The 24,516-nt window shown below is 41.4% G+C and overlaps 1 protein-coding gene across 1 annotated transcript in view; it reads left to right on the forward strand.

Moving 5' to 3' along the window:
- Nucleotides 1–14,263, forward strand: part of tenm4 (teneurin transmembrane protein 4) — a 152,862-nt gene extending 138,599 nt beyond the window's left edge. The window contains exons 29-32 of the mRNA XM_087173880.1: nt 2,453–2,749; nt 3,867–5,481; nt 7,673–7,815; nt 11,262–14,263. Coding sequence (XP_087030006.1) covers nt 2,453–2,749; nt 3,867–5,481; nt 7,673–7,815; nt 11,262–12,020 — 2,814 coding nt within the window. The 3' untranslated portion in view covers nt 12,021–14,263. The remainder of the gene's footprint in view (nt 1–2,452; nt 2,750–3,866; nt 5,482–7,672; nt 7,816–11,261) is intronic.
- Nucleotides 14,264–24,516: the final 10,253 nt, after the last annotated feature.

Below are 24,516 nucleotides of genomic sequence, written 5' to 3' on the forward strand. Positions count from 1 at the left end.
GTGTGGGGGGGGGGGGGGGGGGGGTCTCAAATCCAGAACAGAGAGATGCATGTGTGTCTCTGACTTCACAGATCCTTGTTCTGCTAAGAATGAGATTAAAAAGAAAAGTATTTTTGCTTTGTTACTGTCTGTGTGCGAGTTTGTTCTGACTGTAAACTTTGTCATATTATGGATCTACATGTGCACGTTGTGTTCTGCTTTTCATGTCCTAAGGGTAAACAGGCTACTGGCGGTCCTCAGTTTGCCCCTTTCACGGTGACATGTGCTACTCCGGCTTGCCCCTCCCTGCCACCCACAATGTTGGTGATTTATGTTGCTGAGTCACAACAACTCTGTTTCTTTCCATTGAAACAAGCCGTCCTTGGAGTAGATTGTAGATGTAAAGTAACAAGAATCTTCAGCCAACCAGACAAAGCTGATATCGCTGTTCTAGCATTTTAGGATAATCATAGTGTTTTATAATGTTGGGCTTTTTGTTCGAAAGTGCTATGCGTCTGGAACAAATAAAACGAAAGGATTTCTTTTCTTTGATTGCACTGAGAGATTCATGTGAGAATAAACATATAACTGATGTTATTGAAGAAAACAGTAGTTGTTGAATTAATCATGAGAACTGATGAAAGTTGTTTTCACTTGCGAAATGACAGACTGAGATTGTCACTTGACTCAAAAGTCATTGATACTGATTGAGAGATCAGATGTTGCTGTAATATGTTATGCTGAGGACAGTCCAAAAAGTAACTGTGTTGATCTAATGTACCACAATAGTCTCTCTTCTTTTTCAACATGTCTACTTTCTTTGAGAAGTTCCTTTTAGAGGCGATGTCCAATTTAAAATAATTCCTCTTGAGTGGGTTTCCATTCTCATGGGATCTTTGGAACACTGCTGTAAGAGTTTTTTTCCACCCTGTTGAGTCTTTGGCGAACCAGATCCCGGCATGACGAGCTTTCTCTCTCTCTTACACCTTATTTTCTTTTGGAAGCAATCTCAACACAATCTTTTTGGACAGGCGGCAGGCCTGTGCTGCCTATGAAAGAGTCTGACACACTGTCCAGTGCTTGAAGAAATGCCAGAGCAGGAAGGGGTCTTAGTCTTTGATATCCAGTCACTTATATTTAAGAATCTTGATAGTTTAAGACATGACTGTCTAAAAAAGTGCAGTAATTTCACTTTTGTCTGTACAGTCTGACACTTGTTATTACTGTAAGTGAAGGTAAAACAGAGGATACCGAGTGTTGGCCGCCTGTTCTTATTCCTAGATCCATTGAATCCACTGGAGGAGCCAGCCAGTCAGCCCACCCCACCCAAGCCCCCACACCAGTCTTGGGGCTCAGATTGCTTGCGCTTCCCCAAACCATCATGGAATTGTTCTCCTCCCGAATCTGTTGCTTTTAGTGTAAAGTAATCCTCTCAATTAGGTATCAGTGACCTTAATTGCCTCTGGTGTAATTGTGCCTTCACAGATGAGAGACCTAAGCATGCTTTCCTCAATGTGAAATTGAAAAAGTGTGGCTTCCCAGCAGGCCCCCTGTGACCTGCTCTGTGGCATGTGTCTGGAAGGGAGCCAGAGGCAGCTTTAAGATGTTTTTAAGCCTTGCCAAGTATTTTTACCAATCCAAACAGTGGCACACCTGAAGAGAAACATGAACATGATAATATAATACAGAATCAGAGGGGTAGTTTTAAGAGACCAGATTTTCCAAAAATCTACCAGATGGTGTTAAAGGTAATGCATTGTATGGAGATTTTCTCTGACCTGCAACCTAAGTTCATTTTCTCCTCTTGATTTGATTTATTTTTCTTCTCTGGCTTCTGCTGACTGAGAAACAGGAGCTGTCTCCTAAGTAAAGCAAGGCAGAGGGTTGGTCTCTGTGCTGACCTGGACAGGGCCGTGAAAATTATACTGTTCAGAGCAGTGTCATTCTGCTGTGGTCACAGTGAAGCCAAGGGTCACTGTGTGCAGTCTCATACATTCAAAAGAGGCAAGCAATGTGAAGTGTCATTTAAACAATGTTCTGAGTAACAAAGGAGAAGTATTGATTTTTTTCTCCTCTTTTCCAATTTACGGAAATGGCTAAATAAAATGAGTCATCGGCGCCTGGTAATTCTTTTTCAGTAAGCAATGAAAATGAATTTAATGATCAATGTGGCTCTAATGTTTCATGCATGAATAGGCATACTCCCTCTAAGACTGCTGAATTTTTACACAAACAAAGAAATATGGTAATTCTTATAATTTCATCACTTCAATGGCTCCTGCAGCCCTGAGATACAGCTCCTCTGCTGTATAATCACTTTGTGATTAAAGCTCTCCTCCTAAGGTCCCACCTCGGAAGAGCAATGCACCGATTCCTCTCAGTCATTTCAAGCGTCCAAACATGTTTATTCCCTCTTGGTGGACCTGCTGTGGTCAAATTAAATGTTTCTAACTCCCTGCCTCCTCTCTTGTAGGTTCATAACAGGAACTTGCTGTCATTGGACTTTGATCGAATCACCAGAACAGAAAAGGTCTACGATGACCACAGGAAGTTTACGTTACGGATCCACTACGACCACGCTGGACGACCCACTCTGTGGGCGCCAAGCAGTCGTCTGAATGGAGTCAATGTCACCTACTCCTCTGGGGGCCATGTGGCAGGTATCCAAAGAGGTACCATGTCCGTACGCATGGAGTATGACCAGAATGGCAGAATCACCTCCCAGATATTTGCTGATGGTAAATCTTGGAGCTACACATACCTTGAGAAGGTACGAACTGTTGCTATAATAATGATTAAATGGTTTAAATATTCAAAATGGAATATAAAATGGCAGGGACATGTTGCACAGATAAATTGTGGAGGTGTGTTTGTGTAAGACCCTTGACAAGAGTCTTTAAACTGGAGTTAAAAGTTGACTTGTAATACCCCAGCAGTGTTTGTGCTGCATTATCAGGCTGTAGCACAGATATCAGCAGAAATGTAATTAAAACCTGTCTGGTGCACCGCAGACGTTATACTCTGTTACCATAGTCTGACAGCAAAGTTCAACCTGAAAAAGCTCTGATGAGAGGAACAGAGTGAAATGTCACTTTCTGCTCACTAATTGAAGGTAAGATTGTTGGGGGGAAAGGTGAAGAGCTGTGATTCTCCACCTTAGACATGTAATATGAAAATGGCAGCTTGTTAATAGTCTATAGTCAGTTTTTTTTAGCAGCCTATAAGTGCTGAGATACTGGCCGCCGCGTTGTGACAGCCTTGGAAATGATTTAAACACATCATTTATTGGTCCAAGACGGGCGCAAATAGAAATTTTTTCATTTGCAGAGTTGTGAAAAATGCATGTCTCTTACACTGTTTGAATCAAAAGATCCCACAAATAAGAAACAAGAAGCAGCATGTTTGTGAAATCATCTCTTAAGGAAATCTTAATGTCAGAGGAATACTCCACTTTCAAGATGGAAATTAGATTTGGTCTGACTCAGACTTGCATGAATGTGAATGTGTTATTGCTTTTGACATTTGGCTCATCCTTTTGTGGTTTACCAGCCGAGTGTCTCATACATTCACAACCCACACTTAGTGAGACTGCAGTGTGTTCAGGAAACAACACCAAAGGATTAATTGATCAATCAACTATTTTTTTTGTTTTATATAATTTATATTATAGAATATATACTTTTGTATTTTTAAATGTTTATGTAATTGTAAATACCAGCACCACACATAATTAATGATAATTCATTTTTTAAATCATATCCTATTTTAGTTCTAATCATGTTTTGTATTTTGTAATACTGTTTGTTTAGAGATCAGATAATTTATCAAAGAATCTTACACTGCATTGAAATGACTCAAAGAGTATTTGTTTCCTCTTCTCTTTACAGTCCATGGTTCTACTGCTGTATAGCCAGAGGCAGTATATCTTTGAATTTGACAAAAATGACCGCCTCTCCTCTGTGACCATGCCCAACGTGGCACGGCAGACCCTAGAGACCTCCCGCTCCATTGGCTACTACAGAAACACCTACCGGCCCCCTGAAGGTAACGCCTCAGTGCTCCAGGACTACAGTGAGGACGATCAGTTACTTCAGACCACCTACCTGGGCACAGGGCGCAGGGTCATCTACAAATATGGCAAGCTTTCCAAGCTGCTAGAAATCCTCTATGACACCACGCGCATCGGTTTCTCCTATGACGAGGTGGCGGGCATGCTGAAAACGGTCAACCTGCAGAGTGAGGGCTTCACCTGCACCATCCGTTACCGTCAGATCGGCCCACTGATTGACAGGCAGATTTTCAGATTCAGTGAAGAGGGCATGGTCAACGCCAGATTCGACTACGTCTACGACAACAGTTTCCGTGTCACTAGCATGCAGGCTGTCATCAATGAAACCCCACTGCCAATTGACTTGTATCGCTATGATGACGTGTCCGGTAAAACAGAGCAGTTTGGCAAATTTGGAGTGATCTATTACGACATAAATCAAATTATCACCACAGCGGTGATGACCCACACCAAGCACTTCGATGCTTATGGCCGGGTGAAGGAGGTACAATATGAGATCTTTCGCTCCCTCATGTACTGGATGATGGTGCAATATGACAACATGGGGCGAGTGGTGGCGAAGGAGCTAAAAGTCGGGCCTTATGCCAACACCACACGGTACACATATGAGTACGACGCAGACGGTCAACTCCAGGTAGTCTCCATCAATGACAAGCCTCTGTGGAGGTACAGTTATGACCTGAATGGCAACTTGCACCTCCTCAGCCCTGGCAACAGTGCACGCCTCACACCACTGCGCTATGATATCAGAGACCGCATAACCCGCTTGGGAGATGTCCAGTACAGGATGGATGAGGACGGTTTCCTAAAGCAGCGAGGGAACGAATACTTTGAGTACAACTCAGCCAGCCTGCTGGTCAAGGTGTACAACAAAGTGAGCGGGTGGAGCATCAAGTACCGTTACGATGGTTTGGGCAGGAGGGTGTCGAGCAGAAGCAGCATGGGCCACCACCTGCAGTTCTTCTATGCTGATTTATCCAGCCCCACTCGGGTCACTCATATGTACAACCACTCCAGCTCCGAGATCACATCGCTCTACTATGACCTGCAGGGACACCTGTTTGCCATGGAGCTAAGTAGCGGGGATGAGTTTTATGTGGCCTGTGATAACATAGGAACCCCTCTGGCTGTGTTCAGCGGCTCGGGCCTCATGATCAAGCAGGTCCTCCATACAGCCTTTGGAGAGGTTTATCTCGACACTAACCCCAGCTTCCAGCTCATAATTGGCTACCAGGGAGGCCTGTATGAGCCGCTCAGTAGACTGGTACACATGGGTAGACGAGACTATGATGTCCTCGCCGGCCGCTGGACAACACCTGACCATGACATCTGGAAACGTCTCAACAGCAACCACATTGTGCCATTCAACTTGTACATGTTCAAGAATAACAATCCTCTCAGCAACAATGAGGAGATAAAGTGCTACATGACTGGTAAGTTCACATCATGTTTCACAGTGATGAGATTTTTTTTTTTTTTTACTCCAGTTAAATCCACCTCTTTTGCAGAGCTTGCTTTCAGAGTAGTTACGCTGGATTCCAGTGGCAATCCAGAGTCATGGGGGGAAAAAAATAAATGTCTTAGCAAGTATCAAAACATTCATAGAAATCTCTCAAACCACAGCTGCCAGCCTCTGCAAAGCAGCAAGCTGCAAACTTGTCAAGGCTACATTTCAAGCGTTTAGGCAGTGTCTGTGTGATACCCAGGCAACATTTTCGGTGATATGTTCATCACAACTATAAATCAAAGAAAGCTGGATGCAGCCCTGAAATAATACAATTATTTGAACTGTTTATGGGTAAGTAAATGTATGTATATAAATAGCAGTCGACAGATGTTAAGGGAGGCTCACTGGAGCAATCAATAATGCATATCATTTTTTTATGCTGCTAAAATTACATGCTGGGGGGGGGGCATGTGAAGCTGCTATTGCTTGCAGTTCAGCAAACTGCTTATTTCAGCTTTTTATGTCGAATTTGATGTGTTCTTATTCTAAACAACAAGCCACAAATGGAAGAACAGGCTCTGCCAAAATTAAATTGAAATGCAGTGTGCTAGAGAGGTTTTTAAGAGCTTCCTCACTGGGATGTTGAGCTTGTTTTTCTACTCTATTATGTGTGTTTGTGTGTGTGTGTGTGTGCGCGTGTGCATGCATGTTGCAGGCATGCATACATATGTGCTTGTGCGTGTGCTCAGTGGCTATCGTTTTGAAAGTGCTCAAAGGGAACAATGCTGTACAGCAAAGCCCCCTTTGTTGCTGAACACTCAGGTTCCTTCCCAGAAATATCACATCGTTCTGTGTTGCTTTGTGGTAGGGAGGGGGTAAATGGCAGTGAAAGCACCCCAGTGGAGAAGGAGAGCACAATAGAAGCCTTAGCCAGGGCCAGTTGTATCAACCTCTCTGGCTGGAAGTTAAACAGCATTGTTAAGGATATTCACTGAATTCTCTGTGGTTAAACCAAATAGCCTCGGCCAGATCTCATTCACAACTGGAAGATATAATTCTCTGTATTCATTCTGAATCCTATTTGCTCAATATAGCTCATGTTGGCTGTAAAATAAGACAATTTTAGCTGATATCCTTCATTCATTTACCTGTAGACAATACTAAGAGGAAAAATCGTCACTTTTTGTGTAGGTGCAGTCGATCCCTCCACTGGTCTCCGATCAACAAAGCCATTTAGCCGTCTGCCAAACAGAAAGGCATTCAGCTTCACAGTCCACCATTAGGAGCTGACTTTCATTAGAATGCTAAGCAGACTGTTAGATATACTGTAGTGGGTCTACCTCGATTGTGATTGATGGCGCTGACATTTCCATTCCTTTCACTAAATTACCAGGGTCCTTTCATTGTCCTCAAACAAATTCTTATTTAAAAAAGCTTTGTCAAGTGCGACAATGTGGCAGTGCCAGTCTGTGACAAACTTGCCCCCCAAGTGTCACAGCAATGTTTCTGCTGTCCATAACAAACACATTGAAAGGGGCAAGAAACAAATGGCTGAGATTTAACAGGCTTTGCTTGCAGTCATGTCTGTAGCCTTCTCTGTGAATTAATGACGACTTATCACAGGGAATGGCAGCAGCACCTGCTACCACAACCACAACCACAGCACTGGTGGCTGCTGTTAGATTAACCAAGATGTCATGGATTTTGATCCCAGACATGTCACTAAACCTCTTTTTTTTTTTATCATCTCATTATGAAAAAAAAAAAAAGTTACTGCAGAAAAACCTGCTTCCTCAGAGTATCTGGTGTTGAAGTCTCGGCAGCTTTGAAATGACATGAAGTTACAGTATGTAATTATCAGCACAGCAGACACTCTCAGATGTCACTTGGCGGTTCTGGGCCACAGCTGTGTGTCATTAGTGTGGCACCTGCAGGAGTGGACATGAATCATTGACACCATCTTGAGTGTTTATTATAGCTTGTCCACTTTCACAAACAAATCAAGAGCTCAGACCAAGTGAGGAGTATTTCAAGGAGCCAGCCACTCGACTGCAGAATCTCAATTGTTAGAACTGAACAAATGTGTTGGTGTTCTTCATCCTCTAAAACCAGAAATTGATTTTGTCTGTTAAAACAACAGTGTATGTACCTCACTGTTTTGATCCCCCTCTCTGCAGATGTGAACAGCTGGTTGGTGACCTTCGGCTTCCAGCTCTACAACGTCATCCCCGGCTACCGAAAGCCCAGCACGGAGACCATGGAGCCGTCCTACGAGTTAGTCAGCACACAGATCAAGACACAGGAGTGGGACAGCACAAAGGTAAACCTGTCGCTCTCACCTATCCCACTTTTCACCTCAACACAGATCACCTTCTTCCACCTCTGCCCTCCTCCTCTCCAACATCATTAGCAAATAGAAATGCTCTATGTAGCCAGACTCCCAGAGGAGCTGCCAACTATCAGGCCAAAAACACGGCCCAGTGAGCCAGGTCCCTGCCCCTCGTCCTCAACCCAATGGGTTTCAGGCTAAACAGCTCTTGTAATTGTCCTGCCATTAGGGAAATTCACTCTCCATTCCCTCCACCACTGGCCATTGATTTCATCTCAGTCTTACACCGTTAGCCAAGGTCTGAGAAGTAGTAGACATGCTCTGATTCCCACGTTTATCAGCCCTTTTAAGTTACCTCCAACTCACCTGAATTATTGAACAGGCCTCTGTTGTTGTCTTGGGTTCGGTTACAGCTAGACTAGTGAATGCCACCCATCAGGAGGTCAGATTCATGTTGAGTGACACTTCGGCTGCCACCTTAACACAGTGGGTATTTGTTGTTTTAAAAAAAAAAAAACTGTTCTCATCTATTTGTAACCCTAAAAGCTTCTGGGATGATACAATACAAGGTTATCTCAATCTGTGACCTCTGATCTGACCAACCAACCATAATAGGCAGGCTGACCAACCGGGCATATTAAACAGAGAAAGAGGCACTCCTGCAATACTATGAAGAGGAGTTTCATCTTTTAACACTTGAGGATTTAAAACATTTAAAATAAAATTCAAACTATATATAATGTGTACCTAATGTTTCACATGTTGCGCCCTTAATTTCAGAATTTCCTCACCATACACTGCGTGAAGTGTAAAACCATGATAGTAGAAATCTTGCCTCTTGTGGCATTGACCGCTTTGGGAGGGTTACTATCAAAGCCCCCAGGGTCTGACTCATGCACGCTGCTTGTGCCGGACACTCCACAGAGAATCTCTGAACTCACCCTAGGTACCAATCTACAAAGGAGCTGCAACAGAAAAAATATCTAATTTAATCCAAAGACATCCCAGCAATTTCCATTTCAAATATTTGAGAGCAGATATGATGGAATAGTGTCGTAGATTAGAAAGAATAAATGCATCGCTCTTTTTTTCCAGACATGCAGTTTCAATTCTGACTACATCAGCGGTCACCTCAGACGTCGCTATTTAATCAACACTTTTCAAATGAAAAATTATTTATCAACATCTTTTTTTCAAAACTACATGATAAGTTTAATTGCTAAGGAAATCACTCTCCATATGATGTTTTTAATTTAAAAGTCTTTCACCACAGCAAAACAAGACATCAGGTTGTATACATTGAGTTTCTTAGAAAAAGACTCTGTTATGCTAAAATAAATGAGTCATATATGAATCTATATTCAGCTTGTTAATGTTTGCTTCACTCAGAAACACTAAATAGAGGTAGATCCATTAGAGTAATAATATCATTGAAAGCTATTTTTTTCATCTGCACACCCGGCCTTTGAAGTGTATGTTCAATAATATCCATGATGGACTGTGATATCTCTAAAAACCCTGTAATGGAGGCTTTAAATAGCAAAGTTAGCCTAGATTTGAAGGTTTTTGCCCATGTTTGTAAGGGAGCTCCTCCTTCAGCGCGCCTCTGGAGTATGTAGCCTACTGTAAATGATATGTAAGGAGAGATTGAGATAATTAATCTTTACCCCACGTACGAGCCAAGGCATGATATTCTTATCTGGAGTTCCTGTTTCAGGAATGGTGTTCTGAGCTGGTTAATGCCATGTTTATCCTCACTGCAGATGGTCAGGCCAACCTAATTAAATGTGAGGTTCTTTGAAGCATAAATATAGCTTTAAAACTACACATGGTATATATCCTGTGCACTTGGCACTTTATTTAATTTTATTTTATATGGGAGAAAAGTACGCCTGCCTTTCTATCTCTTTTCATTTAAGCCCCAATTTCGCCATGCTGCTGAATCCGCACCCAGATTGAAAAATGCCGTGAGGGGCCAGACAGATGAGGCTTGTGCTGCACAAGGCTTGATCTCTCATTCTGGGTTGTGCTGGAGGCTGATTCCACCCCATGCTATGTGAATGATGCTTCTCTGGGAGTGTCCCAGGAGGCTGTTTCAGTAAAGTGGAGGACATTGCCCCCTTTCCTCTGAGCGCCCCTGGGACAGCTGACCGGGTCACACTGTTGGCACGGTAAACAAACATGGAGTGGCATGGTGTGAAGTGTCCCCCCAGGCCATCGCTCCTTAGGGGCCCGACAGCACAGCTGCCCCCTCCCTGTCATATGTTTCCTCCTTCATGCGGGATCTGATGCCGTGTCACATCAAAGAGTGGGCAGATATGCTGGTCACCACTCCACGCTCCTCAACCCCACCCCGTCCCCCAGCCTGTAGCCTCTGTGCCAATGGAGGCACAGAGAGACAGAATAAGAAACTGTCAGGAAGACTTTGATTGTGACTGGTTGACAAAAACTCCTCAGGATGCTCATGGCCTCTTATCTTTGGCGATGGCAAGAAGGCGCAGTGTTTAAGGGGCCTTTTTGTCGCTGCTCAGATCTGCTCAGGCAACTGTCTCACTGTGTGTTGGCCAGCCTCCATTTCATCTCACTTTCTTCATTTTAACATCTCTCTTTCTTCCTGAGGAGTACTCTTGTCAAGTACTATTAGGACAAAGTATTAATTTTTGCTGAAGGGAATGGTATCTATACAAAGCTTTGGTCCCTTAAGGAATGAGATATATACACTAGTTACCAACAGATTCCTGTTTCATATTTAGCACAGCATGGCTGTCAGAAGACAGTAATTTCACCCTTTTTCAAAATATCATGGCTGTCACAAATGATCAGAGAGATTTGCATTTGCTGAGAAACACCTCTGCCCCTACCTTGACTGCGTGATACGTTCACCGCTTCAAAGCATCGAGAATTTGTAGTTTGCCATTGATAATGAATGTAATGACATCATTATTTATATACATGTGTATGACTATATGCACATACATAGACATATTTATATACATACTGTATGTGGGTGTGAGTTTTATTTATTGTGATTTCCGTCACATTAATACACTTTCGATAAAAGGTGTTAAATCGTTCTCATTCAGTCATACAAAACGAATGGCTCAGCATTGCAAACGTTTGAAGTGTTAAATGAAGCAGTGGGAATCTCATTTAAAAAGAAAAAAAGAAAACAGGAGCATCTTAAAGCAGACACTCCTGCTTAGTCCCCATTCAGAGCAGGATGAGGCTAGAGGTAATAACAAAGCTGTGAGGCAATCAGAAGTGAATATTTGGTAAATATCTAGAAGAATGTCTTCAAACAAGCAACAGAGGTAATATTGTGTAAATTCATTTCTTGCTCAGAGAACAAACGGAAGATGTTTTACTGTGTGTGTGTGTGTGTGTGTGTAGATGCTGAGTGGGCTGTGTGACTAAACAGTATTGTCTTTGTTTTGCAGTCTTTGCTGGGTGTTCAGTGTGAAGTTCAGAGGCAGCTGAAGGCCTTCGTGAAGCTGGAGCGCTTTGGCCAGATCTACAGAGCCAAAAGTGCCGGATGTCCTCAAAGCGAGAGCAAGAAAATCTTTGCTTCTGGTGGCTCCATCTTCGGGAAGGGGGTGAAGTTTGCCATCCGGGACGGTCGCATCAGCACTGACATCATCAGTTTAGCCAACGAGGACGGGCGTCGCATGGCTGCAGTTCTGAACGACGCGTTCTACCTTGAAGACCTCCACTTCACTATCGCAGGAATAGACACCCACTACTTTGTCAAACTGGGCTCAGTGGAGGGAGACCTGGCCCTCATTGGCATGACAGTGGGGCGGCGCACCTTAGAGACTGGTGTCAATGTGACGGTGTCTCAGGTCAACACAGTTCTCAATGGCAGGACTAGGCGCATTACTGACATTCAGCTACAATACGGCGCCCTGTGTCTGAATACACGTTACGGCAGCAGTGTGGACGAGGAGAAAGCTCGCGTATTGGAGCTGGCCCGACAGAGAGCCGTCGCACAGGCCTGGGCCCGGGAGCGCCAGAGACTGAGGGATGGAGAGGAGGGCTCGCGAACCTGGACTGAGGGAGAGAAACAACAACTCCTGGGCTCGGGGAAGGTGCAGGGCTACGACGGATACTACGTGGTTTCAGTTGACCAATACCCTGAGCTGGCAGACAGTGTCAACAACATTCATTTCATGAGACAGAGCGAAATGGGCCGAAGGTGACATGAACACGAGGCTCTGCAGTGACAGACTCAGATGTAGGACATGGGACTTCTTGCCAAAGACAGTTGTGTACATGACCACTTTTTTTCTTTCTTTTTTTTTTTTGACTGTGCTCAACTTGGTTTTTAATATACTGTAAAGAAGAAAAAACATGGTTGCAATCAGTTGCACTGTATTAATAGAAGAGTGCCCTTCTCCTTTTGAAGATTCTTTAACAGTCTTTGCCCTTCAAGTGCGGCTGCTAGAGGATGAAAATTTGCGATGTCTGTGACTTATTTTTGTGACTCCATTTCCTCGTCCCTGTTGGTGATTCTGTTCAAAGGAATCCAAGAGGAGTATTGGTAATGCATTATGTTCAGTGGCTCACTCTGCTGCCAGACTTGCAGATTGTTATTCACAAGCTTGCTCCATTCTGCCTTTTCTGCGCCTCAGCCAAGGAGATTCCTTCTCTTTTAATCACTTCTTTTTTATACTTGAAACCCTCATAGCCCCAGTCATCCATAAATAATGAGAGAGATTTCTGTTGGCGGTAGAGCCCTTCATCAAAACACTAGCTGTACTTGTCAGGGCACCTTCATTTGTTTGATGTCTTGTAATTTTTTAACAGGAGGCTTGATACTCATCTGTGGTCTTAGCTTGGAAGGCTTCAGTGCACCCTGACAGTGCATGTTGATGGCCTTCTTTATATGAACTACAAAATTAGGAAAACTGCTTAATCATGCTTATACTGTATGGTAAAGCCAACAAAGGGATATGAGGTCACTTTTTTTTATTTTGTGTGCATTTTCTTTTTAACTGGATTGTTTTTTTATCCTAGGAAGAAAATTAAAACATAGAATAAATGGTCCTTTTCATTTGACTGTGGTCAAACAACTCAATTATGAAAATAGTGAGGAGCCAACAAAAATACTGTGGAATTAATGTGTGTATTAAACAACAAAAGGTATTTTACAGGAATGGTTTTTGAATTACATTTTAGTTTTGTTTTATAAATAGCTATATGAATTAACAGTATAACAAATGTGAATTTAAAAAAAATGTGAACTATTGTCCCTTTTATTGTTAATTGTTGTACTTGAACAATACTTAAGGGTGTTTCAACACATGGAATAAATTATGAAAGGTGGTTTAGTTACATCAGTTACTGTGTTTTTTATCAGACCACATTTTACTGATCTCAATTGCATATGAAAGGCAGTGTTTCTTTATCATCGAGCTTAAGTCAGTATTCCTCACCACATTGTCCAGTCTGATCAAGTTTGGGATTAAAATATTTTTAATAAGTGAGACTACAAAGATGGCTAAAGAAACCAATCTCATCAGTGATATATACTACATTAACATATTGGCTCCTGAGGTAGATAGGCTTCGCGTTGTGTTGTGGGTGACATGAAAGATACAAATTGCCTTTGCCCTAAGGGCTGCCTGCAGGTCAGCATCGAAAGTGCTTTCATACTCCAGAATAGGGTTCCACTTGGTCCCATGGCTGGCTGAAATGCATTAGACCTGCAGATGTACTAGTTCCTGTTTACAGACTAAAGGTCGTCTATACACGCCAACCTTGGAAAAACCCCCCGTGGACACATTCTAGCTCCGATATAGCCACGTCCCCCACCCTTTTGCCCCGCCCCATAAGCTGAGACTGCAATGGACAATTTAAATCTGCTCATTCAAAAACATCATTATGTGAAAATTCAAGAGGAGTCAAGACTATTTTGGAAATTGTGACACTGATTTGACTTCTGGTACTTTTTGAACTATGCCAAGCCACTGCACACTCTCGACCTTATCGTTTTTCCATCAGACATATGAACTTGTTTGTGTGTGTAGGGGTGGTGGGAGCATGATTGAGTGTCTCAATCTGTACAAACGTTAAAGCAAACAGTACACGGTTATTTTTTTTTTTTCTCTCTGCTGTTGGTTGATTCAGTGATGATGTTTTGTTTCCAAAAAAAAATATGTATGTTCAGCATAATATGAATGAAGGATATTTGCATTGTGGAATATTGCACTGAGAACTGTTGCGTCATAAGACTGTATCTTTTTCTAAAGTTTTGGACTCATTTTGAGTTTGGGTTTGTTCTCAACACTGTGTTTTTAGCGCTTCTCTTTGACTATGTAAATATGAAGACATCAAAGTAAGCTGTAAATAAAATGCAAATGTAGATACCTCTTAGAGCTACATCGGTGACCCTGTGTAGTCTTAAGGTAGAAAAAAAATAAAGGGAATATTTTGTGTTTAATATCGTGTTTTGTTTTATATACTGTATATTCTATGAAACACAAAAATATCAGTCGCTGCATCTCAGACTGAAATGAGACATGTCCTCAGATGCTGTATATTCTCTTATATTCACTTTACTACCACACTGATGGTGCAGATTTTAACATCTATATTACACTGCTTATTAAATACGAACATATTTCCTGTTCATCTGCATGTACATTATGTTATACACATTAATTCTCACCCTACGTCACATTTCATGAGATTTTAATGTGGCTAATTTGATGCAATATGATAATGTAATATTGCGCCATGTGCCTTTATTAAGTTAAACATGCGCTGCCACCTGTTTAGATCTTTAATCTATTAGATTCTCAAATGGAGTGAACATGTGGTCGATCAGAGCACATAAAATACAGACTATTAATAAAAATAGTAAACAACTTTCACAAGATAAGCACGCCTCAAGGGACACTGCAAAACTTGACTATTAATTAAACTGTCAAAGTTGAAGAACAATCCTTTGATGTTACAAAAGCCACCAGGAGACTGTGTTTTTAAACTTGATAACTTTGTTGAAACAAGTGGAGCTCAGGGGCTAATCCTGTTAGCAGGCAGGGTGGCGCGGGAGTTACTGCCAGTATGTGGTGGCAGCAAGGGAGCCTGGAACATTTACACTCACTGCAGGCAGAGCTGAGCTCGGTGCCCAGAAGAAAAGCACGATGGCCTGCTTTACCTAAGCAGACCGCACTCTCTCATTTGTTCTTCTCCACTTTGCATTAATGTGAGCTGAGGAAACCACTGAGCTCTCTGCATGACGGATGAGCGTCACAGGAAATGATCACACCAGAATGTTTGCTCTAGCTACTTTGACTACACAAGTTTTTTGCAAAGTAAATTTCAAATCTGTGGCTCTCATCTTCCCTGAGACAGCCTGAGCCCCGGAGCCCCACATGCCTCCGATAAAGAGGATTTCTTTGCAGGAGAACAGAAAGTCCTGCTAGCAGAGTCTGTGCAGGATGAATTCTGCTGCAGAGAGGAAAAATGTCCTTTAGCCTTGAGGACTGTAGCCTTTCAGTAGAATCATAATAATAATTTCACCTCAACTTCTGTTGCAGAGAAAAAGTCTCCACAGTACACTCTGACGATGAAAGAGGGAATTTTAAACTTTATATGTGATTGATAACAAACATTCTGTAAAACTTTTGCCCTATTTTGGGAACAATGCAGCGTTGACACCCGTTAAAATAATTAATGAAGCCAAATGTTTGCAAGACACAAATAAGTTACCAAATTCATGGAACTCAAATGACTCATTATTCTTGGGTAAACACTATAATCATAATGTATAATACTGCAGTATTTTTCTTTTTTGCCTTCAGAACAAACATGTCCTGTGATGATGATAGGTTACATGTAGCACCACGCTCCGTCGCTGAGAGGCTGAAGATGTGAGCAGAGGATGAAGAAAACAGTATGCGCCACAAAGTGTTGAAAGTAATGGCTGAATCACTGGTATTGATGAATGACCGTATTATAACCTCACAAATGTGCCCGTCATTTGTGCTCTGGGGCAGTGAAAATCTGTCTAATTGCACTTTTAATCGATTAAAGCAACAAATCATGAAGTCTACAGATAACAAGTGATCTTTTGATCCTATTTCAACTAATATAAGACACAAAGACCTGTTTTCAAATGGGTACATTGCTACATAGTCAATGCTAGCTACTCACCAAGAGCTGTCTCCAGTGGTGGAAAGCAACGCTAAGGTTTACTCTTTGCTTCTGTTTTTTTTTTATCACTTCTTTTCTTCTACTGAAGTTAGCACGCTAACCAGCTTGTCTTGGCCCAGCCCGCCTGTCTCGTCACTTTCGGATAGCGAGTCACTGTAGCGTCCCGTCTGCCCTGAGGAAGTAGTGCTCAGAGGGCGTTTTATAACCTCTAAACACAACGATGGTTGAAGTTCTTTGCAAAGGACCATCACCACAACCCGCTCCAGGCAAGAGACCACATTCGGCGGCAGAGAAAGCTTACATATAGTGCCTTTAATAGAAATATTATTTTCAACTCTGTTGCTCTTGTGTGTCTTTGTTTTCTTCTGTTTCCAGTCAGCTGGGTCTGCAGGAATTGGTTTCAGAGTTCAATCAGAGACAGAACTCTTTGACAGCTACACCATTTGTGTTGCATGCAGCTGAACTCTGAGTTTGATCCCATATTCACTTAACACCTACCATTTCATTCAAATTTGAGTAACCCCTTCCAGATATTTTTGTGAGAGGGAAAGAAGAAAATCCTGCTTTGGTGGTGAATTTCACAACTACTACGGAAGGTAAGACCTTTCTATAAAAAAACCATGCATGAACTATTTCCCATTACCTGTGCTGAGACTGATGAGAAGAGATATCTTCACATTGCTTTCACACTCCATCTGTTTCCTCTAACTGATAATTTGAACATTCTGAGCCCGAGTGTTGGATAAACACTGGCAAAGGTATTTGCTGTGAAAATCAGCAAAAGGTTGATCCCTGCTGAGGGCCAGCCATCCATTCCCCCAATGAATCCTGTACGTAGTCCGAAAATAACCACTAAAATGAAACACCTGCTGTCTCTCGTTTTCCTCTGACTGTCAATCTCAGGTACTGTAATTACATGACAGTCAGGTGCGATTTTTCCCCCTGAAGATCAGCAATGTTGTTGACAAGCGGCACCACCTTGCACCACTATTTTGCCGTTTTTAAGAACTCCAAGCAGACCGGCTACACTTGTTCAAGTTTTCCCAACAGCGAAAAACCAGTAACTGGTTGGTATGATGGTCCACATCTGCTGTGTAGCCTGATAACACCATATGCCTGAATGGATAGGACAGCCTCATATTCTGTCTTTAATTATTCAAGTCCACATTCCTCTCTCTACCAGTTATGCAAATGGTGGACCAATCATAAAAGCTAATGGGGCAAGGAATGGTAAACCAACTGGCCATAGAGAAGTGAGGCTGAATTTTCCTCAAGGTTTGGGTCTCATTTGGATGCCCACTACGGTGACAAAACACACCGGCAACAGAGGCACTCAGTAAAGTGAAAGCCTCAGAAATAAAACAGAGGTGATGGTTTTCAAAGTGTCATATTTCTATGGGTCATACAAAGGCCAGTGTTGCGTCTCACAGAAGTGGCCTGCAAGGGGAAAATGGAAAATGTGCACTACTAGCACCTTAAGCATTACAATGCTGCATGCTCGTAATATGAGAGGCATTATTTTCCAAAAATGAGACTTAAGAGCCCTGTGAGAGAGCCCGTTCTCCCCCCATTGTAGAGCAACACAACCTGACAGTTTTGACCTCTGTGCTAGTGTGAGAGTGACTCATTACATGGCTTTCAGTGTTGAAGTAATTTTCACTGAGATACACATCAGCAAGATAATCAATAATCTGTGAAGTGGAGCCACATCAAAGCTGGCCTCACAAATTCACAGCCTGTAGTTCCTTATTGGAGGCGAGATTCGCTGCAGCTGCAAGACGATAACTACGAGGTCATGATTTGTTTTGTTTTTCACCTCTTTTTTAGAAGTATTACAAAAATAGATATTGTGAGGAAATTGATTTGCATGTCTTTGAAAAGCCTTTTCATGTGAATGCATCTCAGTTGTGTGTTTTTCATTATTTTCTCCTTGGTTACCTCAGCTTGTGTAACTGAGAAATGACAATTCACTTTCGATTCTCACTCTGATCTCTATGGATTATGTTGGAATTGACACAGTAAGAAATTAATCCTGTCAGCACAAGGTGAAATTCTTTTCTTTCTTTTTTCCGAAATTCATACTGTGCGCGCGTGTGTGTGTGCAGTTGATGAGTATCGGAGTCCAGCAGGGTCTTGGTGATGTTGGTGGACTCACTGGAGGCAGAAGCCGCAGCTGCAGCTGCCGTCTTCCATCACATTTCCCCTGATAGGTGTGAACAAAGGACCCAGAGAAATGTCACTGCAGCATTTTTAAGTCACTTGGACACTGTTTGCATTCAGGAATGAAACTGCCTTTGCACATTATGCAAATCATATTGACAGCATATCTAATGCTTTTATTAGCCTAATTATGCCTAAGGTCAAATCTGTTCACAGCGAAGGATCAGTACCCATTTAAACCAAGAGTCTGGGAACATTCAGGTTGACTGAAAGGTTAGTTAATGCTTAATGTCTTAGGACAGCTTATCATGTAGCACTTCATGTTCCTGAAAAAATAGGTGTTATTGATTTCTGTCTATGACATGAGCACCACTCATGGTCAGTCAGCAGCTGTCTTCACTGTCTCGCACAGCAGCAGTAATAAATAGCAAAGACATGGAAAGATTCATTTTGAAAAAAAAAAAAAGTTTCAATTAAGAAAAACAAAAAGTGAGAAAGAGAGAACGTTAATCATAGATGGAGGCAAAGTTGACCCATAAAGGTGGGTTCGTCCTCAGTGGAGATACTCTGTTGTCAGGGTTGAAACAAAGCATATGCATATTTAATAGGCTTGAGATGCTGCAAAGTATTTAGCAGCAGGCCTTATTAAAGATGCATAAAGCAGTAGAAAGGTTGTGTGTTCTTTAAATTAGACAGCTTTCTTTAGGTCAAAAGGTTAAATTGTTGTTTGGTTGTTCAAAACCTCCCATGCTTAAAGCCTTTGATACCTGCCTATAGACTGTGGAAGGTGTGTTGTTAGTTAGAATGAGTCTCATGTGTTGTTCAGCTGAGGCGATTAAAGCCTTTAAGGCTACAACTGATCTGACAATCAGTCACAAACCTCTGGTGAAGGAATAGCTGAGATCGTTTTGCACTAGCCTGACTCAGCTGCTGCACTGTTGGAAGTTCTGGATGTGTGACACTCAGCAAAGTGCACAGACAAAATAAAAAAATCTATAACCCTAACTGAACTTCACTTCGTTATGAACTTCATGAATCTGTTGCATTTCCTGTCTTTATAACCGAAACTATGGATGTGCAATTTATGCCATTCCTTCCTTAGCCGTGTGATAGAGACAATATGTAGGAAGAAAGAAAAAGGAAGTCCCCCCGCCCCCATTGGGGTAGGGCAAAATCCCCAAAGTGCTTATGGCCACAGGCATATTCTTATTGCCATTGGCACTCCATAGAAATAGTCTATCCAGTGCCAGACAACAATTGATTTGTCATGAACCTGAGCACTGTTGTGAACTACTGTACACGGCCTGCAGTGCAACCATCCAAGGACACGTTGTACTAACTCAAAATCAAATTCAGTCAGTTTGAAAGAATGACACAAATATTAGACCAGACATATAGACCTGCATTTGGAAACGTACTTCTGAGTTCTTTGAGCTCAAGAAATGTGTAAATAGCAGAGGTGGTGATTAGATAAATGCTCTGTTGTTGGTACTGTTCTACATTTATACCTAGAAAATAGAAATCCATGTGATTAAGTGGGAATGATGCTTCTCTTATAAAGAGCACAGAAGACGAGCAGAGACTTTTGTTTCCTTTGTCCTCTTTTGAATCTGCTGCTGTGTGTTTGCAGTTTGAAACACAAAGCCTGTAGTCAGTCTGACAGAATTATTTTGGTTACAGAACCTTTGGGCCCATTACGAATACTATTATGTAGATCAGCCTTGGGGAATTTATTTCCACATTGTGCATTTGGGTTGCGACACGCCTGGCCTCTCATTTCATTTACCCATACAAATAAGCCTGCCAGTCCAAACGCTTTCAAGTTGTGGAGAATTTTTTAGCACCTTTTCACTTTCATATTTTTTCCTAACCAAATTTTCTTTAAATGTAGAACTGATAAAATCGCTGACCTCCCATCCAACACCTCTTCCGCAGGCAGGCACACACTCCCTGACACACACCACTACACTGCAGGCAAAGCATGAAAACACAGTGATTATTGCTGTCAGGAGAAAAATGTTTTTAACCTCAGGTTTCCATAGTCACTTCCTATTTGAAAGATCTTCTTTAGAAAAGCTTGAATGCTGCTGTTGTGTGACAGGCTGAACATCGTTCAGATTTGAAACAGGAAGACAAAGACACACACACATACAAAAATCCTTTTTATTGGATGACTCAGATTTCTATGATCCCTCCTGGCTTATGTGGAGTTTTTCTACACTGTTGTTCTACATGTGCAAATTCATTGTTTATTGGCAAGAAACCTCGGACCAGTACATGTGCATGCAGTGGAGCAGAATTAGATTATAATTCTACTGTACACTCCTCAGCTCTAACGCCAGCCTCGCTGTGGCTACTATACTTCACTTTTAGACATGAAAAACATTATTTACCTTTCTAAGACGCTTCTGTGCAATACCACTGATTTCTGTCTCCATTTAAGCCATAAAACAGAAAATCCATAACAGCTCTCACTTTGATGAGTGATGTCCCAGTGCAGCAAAAACAGATTTTATTGGGACAAGGGGACTCTGTCAGAAACAATCAAATCTGCATAAGAAAACAACTTTCAAGAGTAAGCTGCTACCACAGCTGCTTCGGCTTTTTGTTTCCCCTTAATTATGAATATTAACAATCTGACGGGAAAAAAAGGCAAATATAGTGAGAAACACATGGATAGATAAACAAAAAGTGGGCATTTCATATAATTTGCCCTAGAAAGAGATCAACCACAAAACAATGTATGTTGAACACACAAGATGCCGGCTCTTTTCATCATGACATAATGTTTCGTTAGCAGTGCAGCTACAGTGCCAGCTCCCAGGTTATACTGCATGTGTTTTGTTGTTTTGATATTTCAGTCTCTGTGTTGCTGTACAACAACGGTGCTTGAATGGGAACTGGCTGCATAAATGAATCAGATGCAGCTCGAGGATAGCATTTTGCTGTAAAAAAAAAACACAACAAAATCGGTGTAATGATTTTTGACACAGAGACTGAAACTGTGAAACAAATGTTTGCAATCTCATGTTGCTATACCACGATATTTTGGTCCAATCACGATCCACCAATCATACCTGTGGAAAAAGTAAGGCTAGCTTAATTAGCTGAAGATGGATAATGATACACCCCCCCCCCCTCCAAAAAAAAAAAAAAAATTTAGGTCTGAACCAAATCATTAAAATGATTAAATCCCTGAACATTACATTTAATGATATGTTGTATGTAATGGTTTTTGTTTTGTTTTGTTTTTTTTATAGTCTCTTTTCTGTGTGCTTTAGTGTTGTTATTACTTTCACAAAATTCACACCTCCTCTGTTGTGTGGGTGTGAAGAGACAGCCCCTTAATTTTGAGGGATAGTTCATGCAGGTCTTAATTGTTCTATGATTAACATAACAACATATGCGCCCAGGCTTTGTTTTCATAAATACACTGAAAAATAGAAAATAATTTGGTTGAATACTCACATCTCCAGTTTGACACAGTGAGTGAGAGCAACTTAAAAGCCCACATGGACAACCAAGACATTACCATTCATTGTTTGGCTAATTGGAGGGTAGTTGGTACAGTACGTCTTGATAAACTAAAGTAATTAGTCATAGATTTATGGTGGGACGTCTGCTGAGGCAGCAGTTTCTAACCTCTGCTGAGGGGGATTGTTGCCTTAGTAAGAAAGCAAAGGAAGAGGAGACTTCTTTCTAATGTGATCTAATAAAATATATAATCATTTCAGATATCTTCAGAGCAGGACAGGAGGACACAGCAAGGACAGATGGATGTGTTATAACTCAGTAGAACATTATCTAACTCTTCAAACTGCCCTTGAAAAAGACATGTACCTGCCCCAGGGGTGTCACACCAGTTACTTCAACACTCTGACCTTTCTGATTAAATGTACAGTACATGTCTCGGATATTCTTGCCTACAGAAGAGTCGATGTCAAACTGGACCAGCTGAAGTTCCCCCAATTAAAACCGCATCGTGTGTCAAGGATAATAAGTTATTTTTTTGTTCTACCGCAGTAACGCTTCCCCATCAGGGATGAAACCAGTTATCATTCACTTACTGTATCATCAGATCATTCCTGCATCAACAGGGGAGGTAAATGAAATAAATCAGCAGGGGAAGGACACATTAATGATAGGGCTGTGGAGGAATGCTCCCACACAAATAGAACAGAACAGCTCTCACTGCTCATTTGTAGTTTGCTGTCAGTGAATTGTTCATCATTTTAATGGCATTCTTCAAATAGGATATTGTGTCTTCCCCTCTAAACAAACGCTTGCTGAACTGGAAGGCTCTCAGTACAGAGCATCATTCGGCCGAAAGGCTGAAAAATTAGCTGTTAATGTCAGACAGCTGTATAGTACAGATTGTGAAATAGTTGGTCACGAGGCTACCAACATAAGTTTCTTTTTCTTGGAATAATAAAAGCACACGAAAAAATGTCTTTCCAGTTTGGCCACTACTTTTACAAATACACTTTACTACCACAGACGAAGAGACAGACAGACAAGCAAACATCCTGAGAGGGATGGATGGATACATTCAAAAACATAACCTTTCTGGAGGAGGTAATAAGTCATGTACAGTATGCGGTACAGATAAAATAAACTCTGAACCTTCACAGCAGGCTGCAGCAATGTTCGGCATCTAAAAATGTCCAGAGGAGTTGTACAATCTTCAGGTGGTGCTAAAGCCCATAAAAAATCCCACAGCAGGCATTTCCTTTTCAAAACCTCCCTGAAAATATACGACATGAGCAAAGTTTGATGAGAAAATTATCCAGTGTACTGATTTTTTCTTCTTTTTTTTTTTCATTTTATTTTTAGACCCCGACTGAAAAAGGATGAGATAAAAAAAAAATTTCTTAGACTTCAAGGTGTTTTCAATACAGAGTTAGTTTGATTTTAATATTTCATTATGGCAAAATGTAGTCAGACAAATATGCAACAAATGCTGGGTAAGTACTGTAAGTATCCCCACATGCTGTTTACCCTTTACAAGGTGAGACAATAAAGTCCAGTTGTATCCGGGGTGACCTGGATAAAACTAGAAATCCTGCATCACAATTGAGATTTAACATTAGGGATCATTTGTGCAAATGATCTTGTAAACGAGGATAAGGGAGATATATCCTTATTGGAAGTTAAATCAAAGAGCCTGGGCCCCCTCCTACAGCGGGCACCGAGAGGCGATGCTGCTGTTAAGTGTGGATGAGAATGAATCGTTCCATTTGACTGTGGCCGGTGTGTGCGCGGATGAGAATAACACCGTGTGATGAGATACAATATTTTGACATTAACTCTCTGCTTTTCTATTTCTCATCATCTATTCTTAACCATCTCAGAAGAGTCTTGTCTTTGACTACCTTCAGTGAAAGAAAAGATAAAGTTCAAGTGCTAAACTGTTTTTTTTTTTTTTTTTTAAAGGTTGAAGCTGTGATGTTGTTACTGTTCCTAATGGCACGACTTTGCCCTTCACCTCCGGCACATCAGGAGAACTTCCTTTCATTGCAAAGCTGAAAATACCCAAAATCTGTCAGTCTTCTATGTTTGGATCTTAGGTCGTGATGAGTAAAATCAAAACATATTTTAACCTGATGCACAGTAATCACCACCCTAACTACTGCAGGATTGTTGCTTCCCAAAATATACATATCGTACATGAATATAGGGTAGCTACTGATTCGATAGTTCCACAGAGTCGGGACAACAATATCTCATAAAAAGCATTACTGGAAGTCACACAAAAAGAAACAGCAATGTGACACACATTGCTGTTGAGAACAATAGTGTAATCAGAGATTTAACTATGTTATTCTTCTTCACCAACCTTCAGCCAGTGAGTCAATTATATGGAGGTTTGAGTGCAGAGAGTTCATTCCAGCTCAGCTCCACAGGAATTTGCCAGGTTTGACTCAGATTCTGGAACAGCAATTTCAGAAATGCAAAAGGCTTTTTATTTTTTTTCCTTTTTCTTTTCAAAATGCTACAGAACAGCAGGATCGCTTTGAGGAACTTTATCCACAAGCTAAATTACATAAAAGTGGTAGCAATTGATATTTAAAATACGGATCTGAAAAACTTTGTTGTCCATCACAACAAGGTGATGAAAGGTTTAAAGTGGCTTGTGAGGAAAAACATGCAGCACGGTACAATCCACCTCAGTCAGTACACACAGAGTAAAAAGATGCTGAATAAAAGAAAAAGGCTAATGATAAGCATATGATAATTACAGTATAGCTGTACCCCAAGGAGACAGCCTCAAGGGGACAACGCCATTACCTTCTCTTAAATATGTTTAATTTATTCTCGTCTGTCTAGGAGAGGGAAAGTCAAAGCTGATGTCAAGCTGTCCTCATTTTACATTTT

This window comes from Seriola lalandi, unplaced genomic scaffold (assembly GCF_002814215.2).
Source record: "Seriola lalandi dorsalis isolate HSWRI2012SDOR001 ecotype SW California unplaced genomic scaffold, Sedor1 jcf7180002054288, whole genome shotgun sequence".
NCBI classification, from domain to species: Eukaryota; Metazoa; Chordata; class Actinopteri; order Carangiformes; family Carangidae; genus Seriola; species Seriola lalandi.